This window comes from Heteronotia binoei, chromosome 13 (assembly GCF_032191835.1).
Source record: "Heteronotia binoei isolate CCM8104 ecotype False Entrance Well chromosome 13, APGP_CSIRO_Hbin_v1, whole genome shotgun sequence".
Taxonomy (NCBI): Eukaryota; Metazoa; Chordata; class Lepidosauria; order Squamata; family Gekkonidae; genus Heteronotia; species Heteronotia binoei.
Window position 1 is genome coordinate 7,127,896 of NC_083235.1, and position 25,591 is coordinate 7,153,486.

The window sequence follows — 25,591 nt, forward strand, 5'->3', positions numbered from 1 at the left end:
TGGACCGAGGGTCTAATTCAGTATAAGGCAGCTTCATATGTCCATATGTTTATATCTCTGCTAAAGGTTTAAAAAAGGGGGGGGGAGTCCCCTGTGCAAGCACCAGTCGTTTCCGACTCTGGGGTGACATTGCTTTCACAACGTTTTCACGGCAGACTTTTTACGGGGTGGTTTGCCCTTGCCTTCTCCAGTCCTCTACACTTTCCCCCCAGCAAGCTGGGTCCTCATTTGACCCACCTCGGAAGGATGGAAGGCTGAGTCAACCTCGAGCCGGCTACCTGAAAACCCAGCTTCCGCCAGGATCGCACTCAGGTCGTGAGCAGCGCTTAGGACTGCAGTACTGCAGCTTTACCACTCTGCGCCACGGGGCTACCTAATCTTAAATAAGTATACCTATGGGCTGGCCTGATATGACCCCGCCCAGCAATGTCTCATTTATGTCCGATCTGGCCCTCACAAACAAAAACGTTTGACACCCCTGATCTAGAGCCCTGTCTTTGTCATGTTCCCTCCCACTTTCCGACAGGGATATGAGAACTTGGGGATTTCCATTCCAAACTTGTATCCGATGAAGAGAGCTCGGCGTCTCAGTCAGAGAATCCGTTGCTTTTCAAAACCACTCCTAGGGTTGCCGCCCGCCCCGTCAGAAATCTCGTCCGACTGGTTTTGTTTGCCTCTTAGCTGTGTTCTTTATAGCTTGAACTCAGTGCCTGGGCACAATGCAGCTATTGAGTTGCCTCCATATTCAGATGAGCAGCCTCGCTGCCTTTTGCCGGGAGCGATAATTGCAACCTGAGGTCATGGCGTTCTGCTGTAACTATTTTTATCACCGGCCAGGACTTTAAGATTGAAAAAGGCTCCTCTTCCCCAAAAAATAATCAGTGTGGGCTGTTTACCAGTGGGGCGAGGCTGGCCCTGAAAGAGGAAAGTGGGGGGGCTCTCCTTCCTTGGAGGTTTTTAAGCAAGAAGCTAGATGGCCATCTGACAGCAAGGCTGAGTGGTAAAGCTGCAGTACTGCAGTCGAAGCTCTCTGCTCACGACCTGAGTTCGATCCCAGTGGAAGCTGGGTTCAGGTAGCCGGCTCAAGCTTGACTCAGCCTTCCGTCCTTCCGAGGTCGGTCAAATGAGTATCCAGCTTGCTGGGGGGGGGGGCGGACTGGGGAAGGCAATGGCAAACCACCACGTATAACGTCGTGATGCGACGTCACCCAAGAGTTGGAAATGACTGGTGCTTGCACAGGGGACTACCTTTACCTTTTATTTGTGAAGGTAAAGGTAAAGGGTAAAGGTAGTCCTTTGTGCAAGCACCAGTCATTTCCAACTCTGGGGTGACGTTGCTTTCACGACGTTTTCACGGCAGACTTTTTACGGGGTGGTTTGTCCTTGCCTTCCCCCAGTCATCTACCTTTTTCCCGCAGCAAGCCGGGGACTCATTTGACCGACCTCGGAAGGACGGAAGGCTGAGTCAACCTTCAACCGGCGACCTGAACCCAGCTTCCGCCAGGATCGAACTCAGGTCGTGAGCAGAGAACTTGGACTGCAGGACTGCAGCGTTACTACTCTGTGCCACGGGGCTCTTCTGGACTAGGTGGCCAAAATTGCTTAACGTAAGAGCCACATAGAATAAGGGTCAGATGTTTGAGAACCACAAGACATGAACATCATAGGGGGGAGGGAGGAAAATAGATGGGGGGAGGAGGGGGAGGTGAAAAGAAAGCAACTTTAAATGCATTCTCCAAGCTGCTGGCTGACTTGGCTTGGAGGAGCAGTTTAAAGAGACAAATGGCTTCTCCAAGGTGGTGGGGGCTTTGAGAGCCACAAAATATGTGTGAAAGAGCCACATGTGGTTCCCGAGCCGCAATTTGACCACTCCTGGACTAGATGGCCCTGGAGGTCCCTTCCAGCTCTAGGATTCTATGAAATCTGATGGGGAAAAGTACTGTCAGGTAGCCGCTGACTTATGCTGAATGTGTAAGGCCAGAGGCCCCATTGGTGTGCCTGCGTGCTCAAGGGAGCCCCCTGAAATCTGCCCCGGCACCCTCCGAGGAAGGAAGGAGGGAAGGGAGGAAGGAAGGGAGGGAGGAAGGAGGGAGGGAGGGAGGGAGAAAGGAAGGGAGGGAGGAAGGAGGGAAGGGAGAAAGGAAGGGAGGGAGGAGGGAGGAAGGAAGGAGGGAGGGAGGAAGGAGGGAAGGGAGGGAGGAAGGAAGGAAAGAAGGAAGGGAGGGAGGAAGGAGGGAAGGGAGGAGGGAAGAGAAGGAGGGAGGAAGGAAGGAAGGAGGGAAGGGAGTAAGGAAGGAGGGAAGGGAGGGAGGGAGGAGGGAAGAGAGGGAGGGAGGAAGGAAGTACCTCAGTTCTAAAATTTATATAAAACTCCAAGGGTTTGAATTTGGAGTACCGTGTGCAATTCTGGTCACTGCACCTCAAAAAGGATATTATAGCATTGGAAACAATCCAGAAAAGGGCAACTAGAAAGATTCAAGGTTTGGAACACTTTCCCTATGAAGAAAGGTTGAAACGCTTGGGGCTCTTTAGCTTGGAGAAACGTCGACTGCAGGGTGACATGATAGAGGTTTACAAGATTATGCATGGGATGGAGAAAGCAGAGAAAGAGGTACTTTTCTCCCTTTCTCACAATAAAAGAAATGGGCATTCAATTAAATTGCTGAGCAATCAGGTTAAAACGGATCAAAGGAAGTCCTTCTTCACCCAAAGGGTGATTAACATGTGGAATTCACTGCCACAGGAGGTGGTGGCGGCTACAAGCATAACCAGCTTCAAGAGGGGACTGGATAAAAATATTGAGCAGAGGTCCATCAGTGGCTATTAGCCACAGTGTGTGTGTGTGTGTGTGTATTGGCCACTCAGTGTGACAGAGTGTTGGACCGGATGGGCCATTGGCCTGATCCAACATGGCTCCTCTTATGTTCTTATGTCCTGATGGCACCTGTTTTGTGTGTGTATTGGCCACTGTGTGACAGAGTGTTGGACTGGATGGGCCATTGGCTTGATCCAACATGGCTCCTCTTATGTTCTTAGATGAAAGTGGGGTAATTTAGACGCGATCTTTCCTCTTGATAAAGTTCACAGCGGAGAAGGATATGCAAGACTGTTTCAACAACTTTTTCTGAACAAATACAACATCGTTTCTGCATTGGTAGATGGGGGGGGAACCTTTTTCTCACTGGATGGTATAACACAGAGTCAAAGTGGGCTATAGGAGAACCTCGAAACTGGTTCCAGGCAGGCCAAGGCAGCAGCCCCACCTGCTGGTGGCAAGGCAGTATTGCCCCATCTGTGTACCATTTAAAATGGCTCAAGGCTCTAACACAGGGGTGTCAAACACATTTGTTATGAGGGCCAGATGTGACATAAAGGAGACTTTGAGGGGCCGGGATATGTTCAGGGAACTGGGCAAATTAAGCTCTGACTCTTTCCTTCCTTCCCCAGGGGACTGGGGATGGGAGGAGCCTCAGCCAATGGAGAAAAACAGAGGTTTTGCTCTGTAACTCCTGAGACCTTGAGGGGCCGGGACATGTTGGGTTGGGCCGAGCCATGTCGGGCTGGGCCGCCTGTGTTCCTATTTAAGATTAGGTAGCAGAGATATAAATTTATAAAGAACACAGACAAACACAAATATATATTTTAAGAAAACTTAAAACTTGCTTAAAACATTAGCACCCATTGGTCTTAAGGGTGCTTTCTTTGTATTTCTCCCATGGGATCCAGGGAACTGGGCAAAGGAAGCTCTGGCTCTTTCCTTCCTTCCCCAGGGGACTGGGGAGGGGAGGAGCCTCAGCCAATGGAGAAAAATAGAGGGGTTTCCTCTGTAGCTCCTGTGCAATTGAGCAAGACTTGCAAAGCAAGCTGTTATGCAGAAGGAAACAAGATATAGGGTGTCCTGCCCCTGGTGGCCCCCGTCACGCCCCGCCATGGCCGCTACTCTCCTGGTGGCCTGGCTTGGGCCTGGGCCCGTTTAGGCTTCCCAGAGGTCTCGGGATGCGGGAGGACAGAGCTGGGTTACTTCACCCCTCTGTGCTCTTGTCCTTCCCGGCTGTACTTGGGCTCCTCCCTCTCTCTCGTTCGGCAGCCCTCTGGTTGCAGCAGCCTGTTTCCTCCCTGACCTCTCAGCCTCTGGCCTTTTATGCTGTCCTCGGCCCTCTCCCGTCCTCCCTGGCCCCACCCCCCGGATAGCTCCGCCCTCGCTTATAAGCGAGGATGCTGTGGTAGGGTTGCCAAGTCCAATTCAAGAAATATCTGGGGACTTTGGGGGTGGAGCCAGGAGACTTTGGGGGCGGAGCCAGGAGACATTGGGGTGGAGCCAAGATCCAGGCTGTGACAAGCATCATTGAACTCCAAGGGAGTTCTGGCCATCACATTTAAAGGGACGGCACACCTTTTCAATTCCTTCCTTCCATAGGAAATAATGAAGGATAGGAGCACCTTCCTTTGGGGCTCATAGAATTGGACCCCCAGGTCCAATCTTTTTGAAACTTGGGGGTTATTTTGGGGAGAGGCACTAGATGCTATACTGAAAATTTGGTGCCTCTCCCTCAAACAACAGCCCCTCCAGAGCCCCAGATAACCGCGGATCAATTCTCCATGATTTTCTATGGAATAAATCTCCATAGGGCATAATAGAGTTCCCAGCAGACACTTCCCTCCCCTCCCCCCGCTTTCTGATGACCCGGGCGGTATCTCAGGGCCCCTAGGGGTGTGGGAGGGGCTCCCGTTGGCGTCCCGTCGCAGCCGGGATGGGTCATAGGGAGAAGGAAGCAGATGACAGCCAGTTGCTCAGGGGCCTGATAGGAGCCCTCTGGGGGCCTGATTCGGCCCCCGAACTGCATGTTTGACACCCTTGCTCTAACATTTGGATCAAGCTGGTTAACCGTGTTTGTCTGTAGCAGCAAAAAGAGCTAGAGGCCAGAAGCATCGTAAAGACTAACAAAATTTGTAGCAGGGTAAGAGCTTCCGTGAGTCACAGCTAGAATGGGAGTCCATCTGTCCTCATGTCTCCCACCCTGGAGGTTCCCAACCCGTCAGCCCAACCCGCCACTTGCGGGTGACGTCATTGCGCCGGCGATGTTGCACGTTGCCACTCTAGGCGTTTCTGGGGGAACTCTATGGTTTCCCCAGACGCTCTAGCTATTTTTGAGGGCAAAACTCTATGGTACCCGTTGCCCCTCATGAACTTTTAAACATTATTTTGAGAATTTAATTTCTGTTGTGTACCACATTTTGGTCTCTGAATTTCCAACACAGTGTTGCCTCACACACGCAGGCGAACCGCAGGAGACAGCGGGTCACCTGACTAGGGAAAGACATAGCTGACCGCCTATTAAGAACTATGGTGCGAACTTTAACCATTCAGGATTGGACTGGACTTGGGAGGGGGTTGTTCCAGGTGCATGTATATAAATGGGGCCCTGGTCCCGCCATGTGTTCTTGTTGTATGGTCGCTAATAAAGTATTGTAGAGGTTGAACGTCTCCAAACCCAGTACTTTACAGTTTCCACAAAGACGTTCCGGAACTCCATTCCGCCACGTTCCCCGAGAAAAAAGCCCTGCCTGCTAGCCACTGATAAACCTCTCCTCTAAGAATCAGTCTCTCATTCTCTTTTAAAAGTATTTATACCTGGCAGATAATTCCACATTAATTGACTCACTGAATAAAGACATATTTGCCTCCTTGATGACTTCAGGGGAGCTCTTGCTGGGCTGTTTCTACACACACACACACAAAGCCCTGGTTACAACAACACGAAAGTATGTGCTGCAGGACAAAACAGTTCCGTTTATTTAAAACATCTTTAAAGCCATCCCTCCACCCTGCAGAACTCCCTGCGGTTTACAATAATAATAATAATAATAATAGCTTTTATTTCTATCTCGCCCTCCCCGCCTAGGCGGCTCAGGGCGGCTAACAACAGCTCATACGTTAACATAAATAATAAAACTTTGGATTTAACAATTAAAATTAAACATATAAAAACCAGTTAGTTAAATTAAAATACATAATTTAAGTTACATTATATGTATATATATATCTGGCAGCAATAAGACTGTTCTGGCGCAATGCAAAGAAAACAGCCGTTATTTAAGATTAAGAAAACCGCACACAAAAAAGACCACAATTTCAAAATCTCCAATTGGAACAGCCAATGGATTTTTTTTTACATGTCAAATTATTTATGGGGAAGTGGGAAGTAGCAGTGAATTCCCTGCATTGTGTAAGGAGCGGGGCTTTTTTTTGAGCAGGATCGCAATTCCAGCTCAAAAAAAACCACACACATATATTGGCTACTGTGTGACACAGAGTGTTGGACTGGATGGGCCATTGGCCTGATCCAACATGGCTTCTCTTATGTTCTTATGTTCATATGTCCCAAAGGACCCCAGGAAATGATTCTGCTGATGTATAACTTTTAAGCAGTATAAAACCTTGTGTTCTTTCTGTAATCGGGGTCAGATCCATATCTTCTGGAATGAGCTACATGGTCCTGATCCATGCGCATGTTATTTTAATAAAGACAAAGCTGTTTTCCTGATCCTGCCTCAGGCCTCATCTCTCACTGAACCAACCATCAATTGCCTACTGCGGGGGTTTTCCCTGCTACATCTTTTCTGGTGCATTGGCCGGGAATCGAACCTGGGCCTCCCGCGTGGCAGGCAAGAATTCTACCACTGAACCACCAATGCCCCGGCCAGCCATAGGCGGTGGCCGGGAGAGACCAGATTATTGGTAGGAGCTCCCGGCTTCATTTGGCTGACCGTCCTCTGTCTACCCCATCCTCGGCCGGGCTGAGCTGCAAGCCTAATCGGACCTGAAGAGGCGACAGGAACCAGCAGTGGTTAGAAGGCCTCTGGAGGGAGAGTATGAATCTTCCGGTTTGGGAACAGGACCCCTCTATTGGAGGCTGCTCGGTTACCGCCCGTCTCAGAGGGAAGACGGGACTGATCACCCCGTGGCAGCAACCTTTAAAAGCCTGCTGAAAAAAGGGAAGTGTTTTCCCTGCCAGCAGCCTTGAACCGGTGCCTGCCTAGTAGAAGAGCTGGGAAGGAATTTGTGGAATGTGAGAGTGCGCATGGAGTGTGGATGAGACGTGACATTTGCTGAAGGCAGCTGCCGTTTGTAGTCCAGTTCCCACTCAGGCGACTGCAGTGGGTGGCGAACGCAGGGAAGCGGTTGTTTGAGGCTCCTGTCATGTCACCCTCCCTCTTTTTTGTGTGTCCTAGCTGTCTTGTCTGTCTGGGGTCCCGGGCATGTTGAAAGGCTTGTTGGCCCTACAGTGCTATATGAGCAATGGGGTTAGCCAGTGGGCCAGACGATACGAATTTGGCCCGACTTCTCTGTTGACCTCCGATCCTACTGAGCTCTGGCCTAAGCTAAATGAAAGCCAAGAGTTCTTGGAGAATAGAGGATTTTTCTGTAAATACTGTAGCTCCAAGCCTGAGTCCGTGGAGTCGTGGTTGGAAGTTAAGAAGAAGTGTTTTAGCAATCAAGACATTAAATGACCCTTGAGAGATCTGGATCCCGGTGACAAGTAATGGGGGACATGTCATTGTCCCCCAACCATACCATAGGGGATAGAGGAGAGTGGAATTATCAAGACAGGTTCAAAAATCTAATTAGACCTTGGTTGAGTGGGTCTGGGACCTCACCTGACACCAACCTTTTGCGGTTGGAAGGCCAAGAGTAGCTTTGCCCCCATAGAAGTGTGCAAGTTTGGGAATATAGGACCTCTGCTCTCACTGCCTTGTTGCTGTATAGTCAAGATATTCACGACATAGGAACAATCAGTAGGTGAAGGCTTTGGTGGTTTGTGAGGCAAAAGGCAAGCCACCTGGCAGAGGCTTGGGCCCTTTGCGATCCAGATTGCTGCTTTGGGGCTTGGCCCGTGAGCTGGGTGAGAGAAGTGCTTCACGAGTCCCCTCAGTGGAACAGTTTTGTCTCCAGAGCATGTTGGAGGTGCCGACAAGAGACTAACTAGGGTTCCTGTGATATGTATGAAGTTGGTGCTGGGGTGTATACAGCTGTTGCGCTTGCAGGGGGACTAGCAGGTGGGGTGTTGTTGTTGTTTTTTTAATTCAGAGGTGGTGTGTAGGGAGAGGTCTTGACAAAAGCTCAATTGTAGCACCTTCCCCGAGAGGTAGGTCCTCGCAAAGCCTCCCTAATTCCCAAGGATCTATAACTTCCAGTGAATTCTGGTGGCAGGAGGCCTTTGTGCAAGGACTGCAACCTTGGAACCCCCAGGACATAGAATTAATAAAGGCTGCTTATAAAGAAGGTAATCGATTGCTTGTCGAGGCCCAACAAGAAATAATAGCCGCTAGAGAGGGGTCAGGGAACCCAGAGAGAGCAACTCGGCTATAGATGGTCAAGAAATTCTTTCAGGACTACGCATTCATCTTTTCTCTAATTGGTGCAGCTTGTTTAAGCTTTTCTATAATAGCCTATATCTGCCTTCGTCAATTGTGCCTTGCTCGCGCAGAAAGAGCAAAAGAAAGGAGAAGAGATGCTGCCCATAATATTGATTGTGCTACGGGAAGTGGCCTCCATCAGGCAGGTTTATTTATTTATTTATTTATTTATTTATTTATATTAAGATTTAATATAAATAAATCCAGAGCAGCGGTCCGAGCCAGAGCAAGGGGAGTCTTGTCATGCATGCCCCAGTGGGACAAACGTACCCGCTGGTGGTGACGCCACCGGTGCCAACGAGCCTGCAGGCGGCGAAAGTGATGCCATTTTCCCCAAACAGCGCCTAGTCTCGGGAGCACGCTGGGAGATCTCCTCCCCTCCAAGAGGCCGCTAAATTACTTTCCTATGGTCACACTCCTATCCTTCCTTTTCATGAGCCAATAATATATCCTTTTCATGAGCCAATAATATATCTCCAAGGTAGCTGATTTGTCCAAATGTTGGCTGTGTGCTCATACGCATGAAGCCAGAGGCGCCCTAAGCTGGGAACCCCTCCATGGCCCGGATTGGATTATATCATTTTCTAATTCTCCAGATCTGCACATAGGGTTTCAAACCTCTGGCCAGTGTGTCTTCCAGTGAACCAACGGGAGCATGATCTTTCGGAACCCCCATGATAGTTTTCGGGTGAAAAATGCAAGTGGCACCCTGATGTAGGATATTTGAGAGCAGAGGATTGTGAATATGTCCTATACCTAGACCCGAGTAAAGCCGGGTGGCAAACAAATGGTTCAAAGTATCTGGCATACTAGCAGACATTTGGGGAGGGACGGTGACTCAGTGGTACAGCATCTGCTTGGTAAGCAGAAGGTCCCAGGTTCAATCCCTGGCATCTCCAAAAAGGGTCCCGGCAAATAGGTGTGAAAAACCTCAGCTTGAGACCCTGGAGAGCCGCTGCCAGTCTGAGAAGACAACACTGACTTTGATGGACCAAGGGTCTGATTCAGTATAAGGCAGCTTCATATGTTCACACCAAGTGCAAGCAGAGTGATCCGTGGGAAAATTGCACAGGAGAAAATGCCGAAAAAGCTAAGTGGAATGGCATGCAGATCTGTCTTAATTGTTCAGTGACTGGAGAGCATAACTATACTTTACAACTGAATACCAGGGGCCTGGTGTGGGTGACAAATAGTGACAGCCCCACATGGGGAGGTTATTGCACCTCTGTCTGGTTCAGCAGTCTGGCGTACCTACACGTTTGTAACACATCTGCTCACCCCAAGATTCTAGCCCTGCTTGGTAACTGGTGCAATGACTCTTATACCCAAGCGGATGGGATATACACAGCCCTTCTGGGTGTCTATTGGGTTTGTGGAACTACGGGCTATAAGTATTTACCGATGTTCTGGAAAGGGATGTGCACGGTAGCCTACTTAACTGTTTCAGTTTACAAACGGGATGACATCATAGTGCACAAAGTGTTAAATCTTGGAAACCCGCTTAACCCAAAGCCCCCTAAACCTAGGGTACGCCGAAGTGCATTGGAAAGTGATTCCAATCACCTCCTGCAATCAGTAATACCCAGATGGGGAGTCCATGATTTGCACGTTTATACCAGGAACTTGTCCAAGATCCTGCAGGAAGGGTTAGAGAGCACTGCCTCATCCCTCTTTAGCTTGCAAAAGGAAATGGACGGCATATCTAATATAGTGCTTCAAAATCGAAGGGTCCTCGATCAATTGCTTTCAGAGCAGGGCGGAAGTTGTGCCTACCTCAGCAAGGTCTGTTGCTTTTATATTAATGAATCTAGCCAGATACTCACAAGTGTGAAAACCCTAAGAAGCCTGGTTAAGAGAGCTGAGAGTGATGATAAATAACTCGGGTGGAGAGTTGTTTAAGTGGCTAACCAGCTTGCTTCCAAATCTCAGCTGGTTGCGAGAAGGATTTATAATTTTCATTATCTTGATCTGTATTGTGTTCTGTGGATGTGCTCAGTGCCTCCCTGGATGTGCGCAAGCCTTGAAAAGAAGTTGTAAAGGTTTGCGAATCTCACATGAGAGGGTAGCAGTTGACCCTGTGTATGAAGTAATACTAACAAATCGTGGGAAGTATTTAGAGGATCAGGCTAAGCCGTGATAGATCAGACAAGCCTGAAAGGGGGGGAATGTGGCAGTTGTTAATTAAGGATAAAAATAAATTTGGCTATTGATAGGTAATTGATAAGTGAAAGGGTGAGATTGAACTGGTTGGACCAAAGAGAAGCAGATAAGCTTGCTTGAAGGGCGGTGTAAAAGGCGCTTCATGTGATGTGACATATGTCTGTTGTGTTGCGAAAAGCTGGCCTTTCTTGGAAAGTCCCAAAGGACCTCAGGAAATGCGACTGTGGTTAGCTAGCTAGCAAACTGATGTTATGAAAGGCAGCTTGCTGAAACATGAATATATGTATTGCACCCCGGGAGACGATTTCTGGAGAATCCCAAATCTGTTGTTTACTGAACCGGAAAGCTGCGGTTTAGCTTGTGTTAATGATAATGAAAGTTTAATACGGTCAAAGACCAATCAATTAAATACAAATAACTTAATAAGATACAGTCAGGCAATAGTAAAATGAGAATAAAACATACACAGTATAAAATATAATTAGGCAATACTATAATGAGAATAAAACATAGACAATATAAAATATAATTTCCTCCATGTAATGCCATGTATGGAAAGTACCAAAAAGGACTGATTGTGTCCTGCCTGTGTCTTGACGTGTTTCCAGTTTACTTGATTCTGCTGATGTATAACTTTTAAGCAGTATAAAACCTTGTGTTCTTTCTGTAATCGGGGTCAGACCCATATCTTCTGGAATGAGCTACATGGTCCTGACCCATGCGCATGTTATTTTAATAAAGACAAAGCTGTTTTCCTGATCCTGCCTCAGGCCTCATCTCTCACTGAACCAACCGTCAATTGCCTACTGCAGGGGGTTTTCCTGCTACGATACCATCAATGAAATTGAAATGAAACTGAATGGAATGTTTTCAACTGTATGAAATGTTTTAACGATTTTATTCTAACACTGTTGTTTTAACTGTTGTTAGTCGCCCCAAGCCCTTCAGGGGAAGGTGGGATACAAATGTAATAAAATAAATAAGAATAAATAAAATAAATGTTATGTTAATGTATATGTCAGGGGTGGCCAACGGTAGCTCTCCAGATGTTTTTTGCCTACAACTCCCATCAGCCCCAGCCATTGGCCATGCTGGCTGAGGCTGATGGGAGTTGTAGGCAAAAAAAATCTGGAGAGCTACTGTCGGCCACCCCTAGTATATGTTATATTAATAGACATTCCATTAATATAACATAAAATGCAGTAATGTGTAATACAACATGGTTATATTACATATATTTCACATTGTATGATTACACGTAATTGTATTTTATTTAATATTATTTATATTATTTTATTTATTTAATATTATTTATATTATTTTATTTATTTAATATCATTTATATGCATCTATTTATTTAATTTAACATTATCTATATGTATTATTTTTCCTTTATTTATTTAACACCATTTATATGTGTCTATTTATTATGTTGATCTAATATTATTTATATGTATTGTTTTATTTCCTTTATTTATTTAATATCACTTAGGTGTCTATTTATTTTATTTCGTATTACTTATACGCAGTTTTATTTCCTTCATTCATTTCGCATCATTTATATGTATCTATTTATTGTCTATTTGATATTATTTATATGTATTGTTTTATTTCCTTTATTTATTTAATATCATTTATATGTATCTATTTTTTTAATTTATATGGATTATTTTATTTCCTTCATTTCTTTAATATCATTTACATGTATTGTTTTTGAACTTTCGGCCTTCCCTCAGCCTTTTTTAATTTTTAATTTTATTTTAACGGCTCCTTGCAGCCGTTAGGAGCCGTTGCCGCCACCGCGCCCCCCCCCCTCTGCCGGCCACTTGGTACGCCCCGGTCGCTTCCCTCTCGGGGCCTCTTGGTCTCTCCCTCCCTCCAACCCCCCCCCCAGTCCCCAACTTGGTCGCGCCCCTTCCTGGCGGGCCTCTCTTGTGCCCCGTCAGCCTCTTCTTCCCTCCTCCCCCCCCCCGCGCCGCCGCCGCCAGTGGTCTCTCCCGCGGCTGGCCCCGCCCCCGGCTGCCCTCTTCCCCCTCCCTGCCCGGCGCGCGCGAAAAAAGCCTCCCCCCCGCCCGGCCGCCCCGTGGACCCTCCTCGCCCGCCTCGCCGCCCAGATGCCCGCCCGGGCCGCCCCGCTCACCCCCGAGGAGCTGCGCAGGCGGTGAGTCCAGGCCACGGCCCCTCCCTCGGTGCAGCCCCGGCACGGCGGGATCCCCCGGGAGAAGGGGGGGGGGCATTGCACTGGGAAATGGGGGGGCTGTTGCTACCCCCCCCCCCGGGTGCTGGAGCTGTCTCCTCTCTGCAAGACCCTGTCTCGGTCCCCCCCCAAAAAAGTAGGTGCTAGCCCTTCCCTTGCCCCCCTGGGGGAGAAGTGGGGTAGGGGGTCATTGCACTGGGAAATGGGGGGCTGTTGCTAGCCCCCCCCCCCGTGCTGGTGCTGTCTCCTCTCTGCAAGACCCTGTCTAGGTTTCCCCCCAAAAAATAGGTGCTAGCCCCCCTGGGGGAGAAGTGGAGGGGTCATTGCAGTGGGAAATGGGGGGCTGTTGCTACCTCCCCCAGGTGCTGGAGCTGTCTCCTCTCTGCAAGACCCTGTCTAAGTTTCCTCCCCTCTTCCCCCCCAAATAGGTGCTAGCCCCTTTTTTTGCCCCCCTTAAGGAGAAGTGGGGGGGGGTCATTGCACTGAGAAAAGGGGGGTATTTCTACTCCCCCCCCCCCTTCCTCGGGTGCTGGAGCTTTCTCCTCTCTGCCAAACCCTGTCTAAGTTTCCTCCCCTCTTCCCCCCCAAATAGGTGCTAGCCCCCTTTTTTGCCCCCCTTAAGGAGAAGTGGGGGGGGGGTCATTGCACTGAGAAAAGGGGGGTATTTCTACTCCCCCCCCCCTTCCTCGGGTGCTGGAGCTTTCTCCTCTCTGCAAGACCCTGTCTAGGTTTTCTCCCCTCTTCCCCGCCAAATAGGTGGTAGCCCCTTTCCTTGCCCCCCTTAAGGAGAAGTGGGGGGTTGTTGATGTCTCCCCCCTCTGCAAGTCCTGGGAAATGGGGGGCTATTGCTACCCCCCCCCCCCGTGCTGGAGCTGTCTCCTCTCTGCAAGACTCTGTCTAGGTTTCCCCCCCAAAATAGGTGCTAGCCTCTTGTCTTGCCCCCCTTGGGGAGAAGTGGGGGGTCGCTGATGTCCCCCCCTCTGCAGGTCCTGGGAAATGGGGGGCTGTTGCTACCCCTCCTCCTGGGGCCTGGAACTCTCTCTTCTCTGCAAGACCCTGTCTAGGTTTTTTCCCTTCTTGCCCCCAAAATAGGTGCTACCTCTTTTCCTTGCCCCGCTGGGAGAAAAGTGAGGGAGTCATTGCTGTCCTGTCCCCCCCCACCACAGGTTTTGGGTCTTGGGAATTGGGGGAGGGGTAGCAATAGCCCCCCAGGTGCTGGAATTGTCTCCTCTCTGCCAGCCCCCGTCTAGGTTTTCTCCCCTCTCCCCCCCAAAAGAGTTGCTAGCCCCTTTCCTTGCCCATCCTTGGAGAGAAGTGGGGAGGGGGGTCATAGCTCCCCCCCCAGCCTCTTGGCCTTGGAAAGTGGTGGCCTTATTGCCATCTGGGAAGTGGGGGGGCTGTAGCTGCCCTCCCTGTACCCGGAACTGTCTCCTCTCTGCAACCTCCCTTCTAGCCTCCCCCCCCCCTAAAAAACCCTTCCCTTTTCTTGCCCCCTGCATAAAAAGAAAGGGGTGTTTGCAATGGAGAGCCCCCAGCTTTGAGGGGAGAAGGAGGGGGCTTTCATAAGATAAGCCCCCACGCTGCTTATTGCCTAGTTGGGGCTCTGACACCCCCCCCCCCATGTGAGATTACCTGGGGGAGAGAGGTCTCTGTGCTCCTAGTGGCCTTTGCTGGCCTAGGAGAGGTTGATCCTCTCCTGTCATTTGTGTGTGGGGGTGGGGTTCTTTCGTTTGAAAGGGGGGCTTTAGTGCTGTGGACCCCTCCCGCTCCACTCCTCTGTCTCCCTTGGGCTTGTTTTCTCTGGGCTGCCCCCCTGTTATGTATCAATACTGGGGAGGGGTGGCTTCTTTATCAAGAATTGCCCCCCAATGGAAGCTTGGATCTCCCTTTTTCCTTAGCCTCTGTCTTTCTTCTCCAACTTTCTTTAGTAGAAACGCAAAGGGGGGGGGATTGCAAGCTCCTTCTTTGCCCCCCACCCAAAATCTCAAAGGCAGGGGGGGGGGGGTGTTTGTGTTGAAAAAACACTTTCCTTTGGGGTGCAAGTTGTTAATGTTTGGGGGGGTGCATCTATACACTTAAAAAAAGAATAATCGAACTCTTTTTCCCCCCCTCTAGTTCACTTCAAAAATGTAAAGTGGGGGGGGGATATGGAGTGTGGCCTCCTGTCAAAAAAAAATCTCAAAGGCAGCACATGTGCATTGAAAAGTGACTTTCCTTTGGGGAACTGAACTGTTAATACGTCTGTGGGAGATGGGGGTTTTTTTGGGGGGGGGAATACACGTATAGAGTTTATAAAGCAGCAAAACTGAGCCCTTTTTTTGGAGAGGGGGAATGTTCTCTGCAACGTTTTCAGGGGGCACCTTTCCTTCCCTCCTCCAGCGCCACCCAGGACAGGAAGTAGAAAAAGAGATTCTTTATCCGCTTGAAAGCGCGCCTTGGCGGGAACTGTCGGCGCTTGGCTCACGTAACATGCACAGTGGAGCAAGCCATGCTTAACACACCCTGACTTATGCATGAAACGGGGCGGGGGGTGGGGAGGCTAAGACTGTGGGTTGGGTACGTTGGCAGATTGCGAGCTTGCAGGGCGCCGGCCGCTGTGCCTTCCTTTTTGGCGCCTCTGGGAGCACGCTGCATTTCGATGGAGGCCATCCCTCCCCTGGGGGGGGCGGATTTGGGGGCCCGGCCAATCTTGACAATCGCTCCAAATAATTACTGGGTTTGCGTTTTAGTTATTTCCTCCAAAGCCAAATTGCCTTTGTCCTGGTTGCTTTTTGCGTGCCACGTTTTATTATCCTGCTGTGCCAGTGGCAAGAGTTTTGCAGTCCCCCCCCCCCTTCCCGCCAGCTTTGCTCCCGATCAGGTTTCTGAAGGGTGACCCCCCCCTTCCCTTGCACCTCCGTGGTAGAGTAAAACCATGGATTGTTCCCTCACATCCCCATGCATGCACAGGAAAGCTTATACTTTGGGGGAAAAAACTTCATTGGTCAAAAAGATGCCACTCACGTCCCCGTCCCCCCCCCCCCCATGACGTTTTTGAGACTTTGATCTTATCTCTGGAAATGTAGGGGAGAGATTGACATGGTCATTTAGAAAGGAGAATCCAGACGTCACTTCTTTTTTCCCTCCTCACCCAGAAGGAGAAAAAAGAATAGATTTGCTGCCCCTTAGTCGTGGGTCTCTTTACTTCTCTGATTAATCACTTTCTTCTCTTTCTCTCCGTGTCTCTTGAGGCCGGCGCGTTAGGTGAACTTGCAAAATGGAGGCCGGGGAGGTGTCCTTGTTAGAAGCGAGCTAGTTTTTCGTGTGCAGAGGCCGGTAGAGGGAAAGCATTCGGTTGCCTGCGAACCAGCCTTGCACCTGGAAGGCGACTCCAATGTGCGTCTTTCCCGCCGTCGCTGCCGCTGTGGATTCTGAGGCCTACTGCTGTAGCGTGCGCCGCATGGCCGTCTGCTTGCGTATCCGCTTCCTCTGAGAGCGACCCAAGCTGCGTCTGCACTGCTATTGTCTGCCGTCAGCTGGCAATCGGGGGGGGGGGGTGGCTGGCGTGTGTTTCTCTCTTGGGAGGGGCTCTTTTTAAAACTCTTTTTGTCCCGTTTTTAAATCCACAGCCTTCCTATGAGCATAACTCCTGAAGTGTGCATTCACACAGAAACTTGGACCTTAAAAAATTAGTGGTTGCTCTTAAAGGCGCCACTACACTCAAACTTTGATCTTTTGGCTTCGGACCAGCACTGCTTCCCCACCCAAAGCAAGCACTTCCAATGTACTTTCTTCAAACTAGAGTTGCTTCAGTTTTCTTCCCTTTTTTTTCTCACACACATACACAGAATCTTCATACCATCTCAGTTCATCCCATGCCAGTTTGGTGTAGTGGTGAAGTGCGCAGACTGGGAGAACCGGGTTTGATTCCCCACTCCTCCACTTGCACCTGCTGGAATGCCCTTGGGTCAGCCATAGCTCTGGCAAGGGTTGTCCTTGAAAGGGCAGCTTTTGTCAGAGCTCTCTCAGCCCCACCCACCTCACAGGGTGTCTGTTGTGGGGGGAGAAGATATAGGAGATTGCAAGCCACTCTCTGATTCAGAGAGAAGGGTGGGGTATAAATCTGCAGTCTTCTTATGGCGGAGAGGGTGGGGGGGAACAACCGTTCTGTTGCAGGAAACAACTGTAAAGTTTCCGACCTACTTTAAACTGCCTCTGTTTTAAAGTGAAGTTCTGTTTAGCTGCTTGGTTTTGCTAACAAACTTGCTTATAGGAAGTTGGTTTACACGTTTAGAGGCTGCTTTCGCTGTATATTTGCATTAGTGATTGGGGCGTGTCTATAGCACACTTCAGCAGTCTGTCTTTTGCCCAGGGATATCTAATGACTGATCTTAAGCTAATCAAAATTTCCAGGGCCTGTACGGGAATAAAGGACAATTGTTCTTGTTTCATCTGTCTTTGCCATGGGGCGGAGTCAGAAACACCAACCTGAGCTCGGTGCTCCGATCTATTGCTAACAATGCCAGAGAGCGCGAGAGAGAAATTACAGAGCTGTTAATCTAGATCAGGGGTGGCCACATGTAGCTCTTTCAGACCCGTGTGGCTCTCAAGCCCCTTCCCCATTGGCTGGCTTGGAAAAGGCATTTGTCTCTTTAGATCACTTCTCCAAGCCAAGCCAGTTGATGGCTGGAAGAATGCAGTTAAAGTTACTTTCTTTCCACCTCTCCCTCCCCTTCCTTCCCCACCTATTTACTTTCCTCCCTCCTTCCCTGTCTTGTGGCTCTCAAACAGCTGAAGCTCGTGTCTTGTGGCTCTCAGACATCTAATGTTTATTCTCTGTGTCGCTTACATTAAGCAAGTTTGGCCACCCCCCCGATCTAGATTCAAGTCCGGTATGCACTTGGAAGTTTATACCCAGAATTAAACTTTGTTGGTCTTAAAGTTGCCGCTGGTTTCGAAATTTGTTCTTCTTTTTCAGAGCGTAAGCTTTTGAGAGTCTCAGAGCTCCTTTCGTCGGGGCTTTTAACGTGTTGCCGTAAAACCCAAGAATCGTGAGGCATCTTGAAGGTTAACACGTTTATTATAAAGACGGTTTCCGGAAGTAACCATGTAGGCCTGAAGTGGAGCAGCTAGATTTGAGTCCAGTAGCTCCTTAGAAGCCAACAAGAACATATGAACCAAAGAACAGCCCAGCTGGATCAGACCGATAGTCCATCTAGTCCAGCACCGTCTCATGCAGTAGCCAGTCAGTTCCATTAGTCCTCCGGTCTGTGGACTGGTACTGGTCCGTGGCCTGTTAGCAACCGGGCCGCGAGTTGTATAATTATTTCGTTATATATTACAATGTAGTAATAATAAGAGTACAACATTGGATCGATGTCCTGGCCTCCGCTTTGAACGTCAGAGTCTCAGAGTGGCTCACAATCTCCTTTGCCTCCCCCCCCCCCCACAGAAGACACCCCGTGAGGTGGGTGGGGCTGAGAGAGCTCTCCCAGAAGCTGCCCTTTCAAGGACAGCTCTGTAAGAGCTACGGCTGACCTAAGGCCGTTCCAGCAGCTGCAAGTGGAAGAGTGGAGAATCAAACCCAGTTTTTCCAGATAAGAGAGCTCTGGCTGACCCAAGGCCATTCCAGCAGGTGCAAGTGGAGGAGTGGGGAATCAAACCCGGTTCTCCCAGATAAGAGAGCGATGGCTGACCCAAGGCCGTTCCAGCAGCTGCAAGTGGAAGAGTGGAGAATCAAACCCAGTTCTCCCAGATAAGAGAGCTCTGGCTGACCCAAGGCCATTCCAGCAGGTGCAACTGGAGGAGTGGAGAATCAAACCCGGTTCTCCCAGATAAGAGTGCTCTGGCTGACCCAAGGCCATTCCAGCAGGTGCGAGTGGAGGAGGAGGGAATCAAACCCGGTTCTCCCAGATAAGAGAGCTCTGGCTGACCCAAGGCCATTGCAGCAGCTGCAAGTGGAGGACTGGGGAATCAAACCCGGTTCTCCCAGATAAGAGAGCTCTGGCTGACCCAAGGCCATTCCAGCAGCTGCAAGTGGAGTAGTGGAGAATCAAACCCAGTTCTCCCAGATAAGAGTCTGCGGACTTAACCACCACACCAGACTAATAGAAATAAAGTGCACAACTGTATCATCCCGAAACCATCCCCCCGCCCCCGTCTGTGGAAAAATTGTCTTCTACAAAACTGGTCCCTGGTGCCAAAAAGGTTGGGAACCACTGCATTAGAGGTCTAACAACAGGGCAGAGAGACTGAGGCCATCCCCTGTTGCTGCCTCCTAGCTCTGGGATACAGAGGCTTCGTGTCACCTTGGCCTTTGATAGATTTATCCTCCATTAATCTATCTAATCCAGGGGTGGCCAAACTTGCTTAATGCAAGAGCCGCGTAGAATAAACGTCAGATGTTGGAGAGCCGCAAGACGTGAGCGCCAGGTGTTTGAGATCCGGAAGGAAGGAAGATAGATGGTGAGGAGAGGCGGAAAAGAAAGCAACTTTAATTTTAAATGTGTTCTCCAAGCTGCCGGCTGGCCTGACTTGGATGAGTGATTTCAAGAGAGAAATGGCATCTCCAAGCCAGCCAGTGGGGTGGCGGGGGGTTCGAGAGCCACGCAAGATGTGTGAAAGAGCCACAGTTTGGCCACCCCTGATCTAATCCCCTTTGAAAGTGTTCGTTCCTGTGACCCTCATTACATCCTCCAGCACCAAATTCCACCCACTCTGTGTAAAGTAGTCTTTCCTTTTGTCTGTCCTGATCCTACTGCCCTTCAGTTTCGTTCAAGTATTTGGGGAGAGGAAGAAAAAGTTATCTCTGCCAGCCCTTACCACCCCATTCATAATTATATAAACTTCTACCTTGCCCCCCCTCCCAGTAGTCTCTTTTCTAAACTGAAGAGTCCCAGACTCTTCCGCTTTTCCTTCTAAGGAAGGAAGACCTTTTAAGGAAGGAACACCAATCCCCCTTATACAGGTTTCCCTCCTCTGTGCTTTTTTTCAGCTCTGCAAAAAAGATAGCATTGGAAAAAGGGCAGAAAAGGGCAACCAGAACGATTCAAGGGTTCGAACATTTTCCCTATGAGCTTGGGACTCTTTAGCTCGGAGAAACGTCGACTGAGGGGTGACATGATAGAGGTTGACAAGATTATGCATGGGATGGAGAAGGTAGAGAGAAGTACTTTTCTCACTTTCTCACAATATAAGAACTCGTGGGAATTGCTGAGAAGTCAGGTTAGAACAGATAGAAGGAAGTACTTCTTCACTCAAAGGGTGATTATTACGTAGAATTCACTGCCACAGGAGGTGGTGACGGCTACAAGCATAGGCAGCTTCAAGACGGGATCACATAAGCATATGGAGCAGAGATCCATCAGTGGCTATTAGCCACAGCGTTTTGATGGAAATCTCTGTCTCAGGCAGTGATGCTCTGGATTCTTGGTGCTTGAGGGGGGCAACAGTGGAGGGCTTCTAGTGTCTGGCCCCACTGGTGGACCTCCTGATGGCACCTGGGGGTTTTGGCCACTGTGTGACACAGAGCGTTGGACTGGATGGGCCATTGGCCTGATCCAACATGGCTTCTCTTACGTTCTTATGTGACACAGTGTTGGACTGGATGGGCCATTGGCCTGATCCAACATGGCTTCTTATGTTCTTCTGTGATACAGAATGTTGGACTGGAGGGGCCATTGGCCTGATCGAACATGGCTTCTCTTATGTTCTTATGTGACACAGAGTGTTGGACTGGATGGGCCATTGGCCTGATCGAGCATGGCTTCTCTTATGTGACACAGAGTGTTGGACTGGAGGGGCCATTGGCCTGATCAAACATGGCTTCTTATGTTCTTCTGTGATACAGAATGTTGGACTGGAGGGGCCATTGGCCTGATCCAACATGGCTTCTTATGTTCTTCTGTGACACAGAGTGTTGGACTGGAGGGGCCAGTGGCCTGATCCAACATGGCTTCTCTTATGTTCTTATGTGACACAGAGTGTTGGACTGGATGGGCCATTGGCCTGATCTAAGATGGCTTCTCTTATGTTCTTATGTGACACAGAGTGTTGGACTGGATGGGCCATTGGCCTGATCTAAGATGGCTTCTCTTATGTTCTTATGTGACACAGAGTGTTGGACTGGATGGGCCATTGGCCTGATCGAACATGGCTTCTTATGTTCTTCTGTGATACAGAGTGTTGGACTGGAGGGGCCATTGGCCTGATCCAACATGGCTTCTTATGTTCTTTGACACAGAATGTTGGACTGGAGGGGCCATTGGCCTGATCGAACATGGCTTCTCTTATGTTCTTATGTGACACAGAGTGTTGGACTGGATGGGCCATTGGCCTGATCGAACATGGCTTCTCTTATGTGACACAGAGTGTTGGACTGGAGGGGCCATTGGACTGATCAAACATGGCTTCTTATGTTCTTCTGTGATACAGAATGTTGGACTGGAGGGGCCATTGGCCTGATCAAACATGGCTTCTTATGTTCTTCTGTGACACAGAGTGTTGGACTGGAGGGGCCAGTGGCCTGATCCAACATGGCTTCTCTTCTGTTCTTCTGTGACACAGAGTGTTGGACTGGATGGGCCATTGGCCTGATCTAAGATGGCTTCTCTTATGTTCTTATGTTATGCCTGCCTTTGCACGTGCAAAGGGAGGTGAAAAGCCATGTGAGACCCCAAAGCGAAAAGAAAAGTGGCTTTCATTGAACTCATAAGCTGAGTTGGTGGAGGTGAAGGTGCAGAGATGCCTGCCTAGTTCCGTGTGGCAGAAAAGTGTTGCTGAACGGTGCCCTTTTGGCTGGGCCCGAGGGGTGGGTGGAGCATTTTGTTCTTCTGCTTAGTTGACCCATCAGTGGCTCTTTGTGTGGAGTTGAGGTGGCGGCTCCCTGGAAACCGTCCAGAGCTTGTCTCAGTGAAGGGAAGGAAATTCCTCGAGTCCCTCGAATGGCTGCCCACGTCTCGGTCATGTTCCTGCATGTGCTGTTGTGTAGATGCGGCAGGGTAAGGCGGGTAATTCAAAGGCGGTCTTCCCTTTGAGGTCTTCTCTGGCTCCTGTCAGGGCTTGTGTGCCTGGGGCTATTATTTTTCAGGCCTGCGTGCCCTGTTGTTGCCAGTCCGGAGGAACGGGCTGGCGTCTGTGTGAGACAGGATGCTGGACTAAATGGATCCTCACTGGTCTGTCCCAATACGGCTCTTCTGATGTTCTTCTCATGGGAAGACCTCGGCCTCTCTGCCCTGTTATTGGCCCTCCAGAGGAACTGGGTGGCCACTGTGTGAGAAGGATGCTGGAGTAGATGGACCTTCACTGATCTGATCCAGCAGGGCTCTTCTGATGTTCTTCTCAGAGGAAGACCTCAGCCTCTCTGCCCTGTTGTTGGCTCTCCAGAGGAACTGGTTGGGCACTATGTGAGACAGGAGGCTGGACTAGATGGACCTTCACTGGTCTGATCCAGCAGGGCTCTTCTGATGTTCTTCTCAGGGGAAGGCCTCAGCCTCTCTGTCCTCTTGTTGGACCTCTAGAGCAGAGGTCCCCAACCCCTGGTCCATGGCCCAGTACCGGTTCATGGCCTGTTAGCAACTGGGCCGTGATTTGTATAATTATTTCATTATATATTACAATGTAGTAGTAATAATAATATGAAGACATTGGATAGCGGCGGCGAGGCTGCTACTAGGGCTCCCGAAGTGGGAGCACATACAGCTGGGGCTGCGCGGACTGCACTAGTTGCCAGTTACATACCGGATTCGTTACAAAGTGCTGGTTATTACCTTTAAAGCCCTATATGGCCGAGGACCTGCCTACCTGAGGGACCGTCTTTCCCCATATGAACCCCAGAGAGCACTGAGGTCAGCAGAGAAGAACCAACTGACCACCCCTGGGCTGAAGGAGGCAAAACTGCAGAGTACTCGTATGCGGGCCTTCTCTATCGTAGCTCCACACCTATGGAACCAGCTCCCGGAAGAAGTGCGGGCCCTGCGGAACCTTGAACAGTTCCGCAGGGCCTGCAAGACCATCCTTTTTGGGATGGCTTTTACCGATTAAATGACAGAGGGACTTGCCTAAGTGATCTTCGCCATCATGCTTATTGGAAATAGCACCAGAATGTTAATCTTAAATTAGACTGTTTTAAAGTTAGATATTGATTTTAAATACTTATTGGATAATCTGTTGTATTAGATGTTGTTAGCCGCCCTGAGCCTGCCTCGGCGGGGAGGGCGGGATATAAATTAAATGTTGATTGATTGATTTATATCCTGCCCTCCACTCCGAATCTCAGAGTGGCTCACAATCTCCTTTATCTTCCTCCCCCACAACAGAGCTGTGAGCTGGGTGGGGCTGAGAGGGCTCTCCCAGAAGCTGCCCCTTCAAGGACAGCTCCTATAAGAGCTATGACTTACCCAAGGCCATTCCAGCAGCTGCAAGTGGAGGAGTGGGGAATCAAACCCAGTTCTCTCAGATAAGGGACTGCACACTTAAGCACACATTTAACTACCACGCCAAAATAGAGTGCACCATCCACCTGAAACCATCCACCACCACCACCCCCGGGCCATGGAAAAATTGCTTTCCACAAATCCGGCCCCTGGTGCCAAAATGTTGGGGACCACTGCTCTAGAGGAACTGGTTGGCCTCTGTGTGAGACAGGAGACTGGACTAGATGGGCCCTTAGTGGTCTGACCCAGCAGGGCTCTTCTTATGTTCTTCTCAGGGGAAGGCCTCAGCCTCTCTGCCCTGTTGTTGGCCCTCCAGAGGAACTGGGTGGCCCCTGTGTGAGACAGGAGGCTGGACTAGATGGACCCTCCCTGGTCTGGTCCAGCAGGGCTCTTCTGATGTGCTGATGTTCTTCTCAGGGGAAGGCCTCAGCCTCTCTGCCCTGTTGTTGGCCCTCCAGAGGAACTGGGTGGACACTGTGTGAGACAGCAGGCTGGACTAGATGGACCCTCCCTGGTTTGATCCAGCAGGGCTCTTCTGATGTTCTTCTCAGAGGAAGGCCTCAGCCTCTCTGCCCTGTTGTTGTCCCTCCAGAGGAACTGGTTGGCCATTGTGTGAGACAGGAGACTGGACTAGATGGACCCTCGTGGTCTGACCCAGCAGGGCTCTTCTTATGTTCTATCAAGGCCTCAGTCTCTCTGCCCTGTTGTTGGACCTCCAGAGGAACTGGTTGGCCCTTGTGTGAGATGGGATGCAGGACTAGAGGGACCACTGGCCTGATCCAGCAGGGCTCTTCTGATGTTCTTCACAGGGGAAGGCCTCGGCCTCTTTTCCCTGTTGTTGGCCTGCAGAGGAACTGGTTGGGCACTGTGTGAGACAGGAGGCTGGACTAGATGGACCCTCACTGGTCTGATCCAGCAGGGCTCTTCTGATGTTCTCCTCAGGGGAAGGCCTCAGTCTCTCTGCCCTGTTGTTGGCCCTCCAGAGGAATGGGTTGGCCCCTGTGTGAGAGGAGGCTGGACTAGATGGACCCTCCCTGGTCTGATCCAGCAGGGCCCTATTGATGTTCTTGTGAAAGCTTCGGCCTCTCTACCTTGTTGTTGGTCCTCTAGATGGACTGGTTGGTCACTACGTGAGACAGGATGCTGGGCTAGAGGGGCTCCTGGTCTCACCCAGCAGGGCTCTTCTGATGTTCTTATGTGTTCTTCTGTCCACATTTGGTGGTGTTCAGGAAAGATTACGTGCCAGAAATGTCTTTCTCTTGCTGCAGGTAACATAAATTAAGGGGAACCTCCACATTCAGAGGTAGTAATCCTCTGAATCCCAGAGCCAGGAGACAGCATCAGGGGAAGGCTTCGGCTTCCTTGACCTGCTGTTGGACATATACAGGAACTGTTGGCCACAGAGTGAGACAGGATGCTGGACTAGATGGGCCACTGGTCTGACCCAACAGGGCTCTTCTGATGTTCTTATTCAGGGAAGGCCTCAGCCTCTCGGCCCTGCTGTTGGCCCTCCAGAGGAATGGTTGCTCACTGTGTGAGATGGGATGCTGGACTAGATGGACTGTTGGTCTAATCAAACAGAGCTCTTCTGATGTTCTTATGAAGGCCTTGCCCTCTATGCCCTGTTGTTGGCCCACCAGAGGAATTGGTTGACCACTGTGTGAGACAGGTTGCTGGACTAGATGGACGCTCACTGGTCTGATCCAGCAGGGCTCTCCTTAGGTTCTTATCAGGGGTTGGTCTTGGTCTTTATGCCCTGTTGTTGGCCCTTCAGAGGAACTGGTTGGCCACTGTGTGAGACAGGAGGCTGGACTAGATGGACCCTCCCTGGTCTGACCCAGCAGGGCTCTTCTGATTTTCTTCTCAGGGGAAGGCCTCGGCCTCTCTGCCCTGTTGTTGACCCTCCAGAGGAACTGGCTGGCCACTGTGTGAGACAGGAGGCTGGACTAGATGGACCCTCCCTGGTCTGATCCAGCAGGGCTCTTCTGATGTTCTTCTCAGGGGAAGGCCTCGGCCTCTCTGCCCTGTTGTTGACCCTCCAGAGGAACTGGTTGGGCACTGTGTGAGACAGGAGGCTGGACTAGATGGACCCTCACTGGTCTGATCCAGCAGGGCTCTTCTGATGTTCTTCTCAGGGGAAGGCCTCGGCCTCTCTGCCCTGTTGTTGACCCTCCAGAGGAACTGGTTGGGCACTGTGTGAGACAGGAGGCTGGACTAGATGGACCCTCACTGGTCTGATCCAGCAGGGCTCTTCTGATGTTCTTCTCAGGGGAAGGCCTTGGCCTCTCTGCCCTGTTGTTGGCCCTCCAGAGGAACTGGCTGGCCACTGTGTGAGACAGGAGGCTGGACTAGATGGACCCTCCCTGGTGTGACCCAGCAGGGCTCTTCTGATGTTCTTCTCAGG

At 50.1% G+C, this 25,591-nt stretch overlaps 1 protein-coding gene and 1 non-coding gene across 2 annotated transcripts in view; one reads left to right on the plus strand and one right to left on the minus strand.

The window, feature by feature from the left end:
• Positions 1-6,625: 6,625 nt before the first annotated feature.
• Positions 6,626-6,696, minus strand: TRNAG-GCC (transfer RNA glycine (anticodon GCC)). The gene has a single exon. It is a non-coding gene; the product is annotated as a tRNA-Gly (tRNA).
• A 5,951-nt stretch (positions 6,697-12,647) lies between these two features.
• Positions 12,648-25,591, plus strand: part of DNMT1 (DNA methyltransferase 1) — a 106,013-nt gene continuing 93,069 nt past the window's right edge. The window contains exon 1 of the mRNA XM_060251980.1: positions 12,648-12,739. Within this exon, the coding sequence (XP_060107963.1) occupies positions 12,693-12,739 (47 nt within the window). The 5' untranslated portion in view covers positions 12,648-12,692. The remainder of the gene's footprint in view (positions 12,740-25,591) is intronic.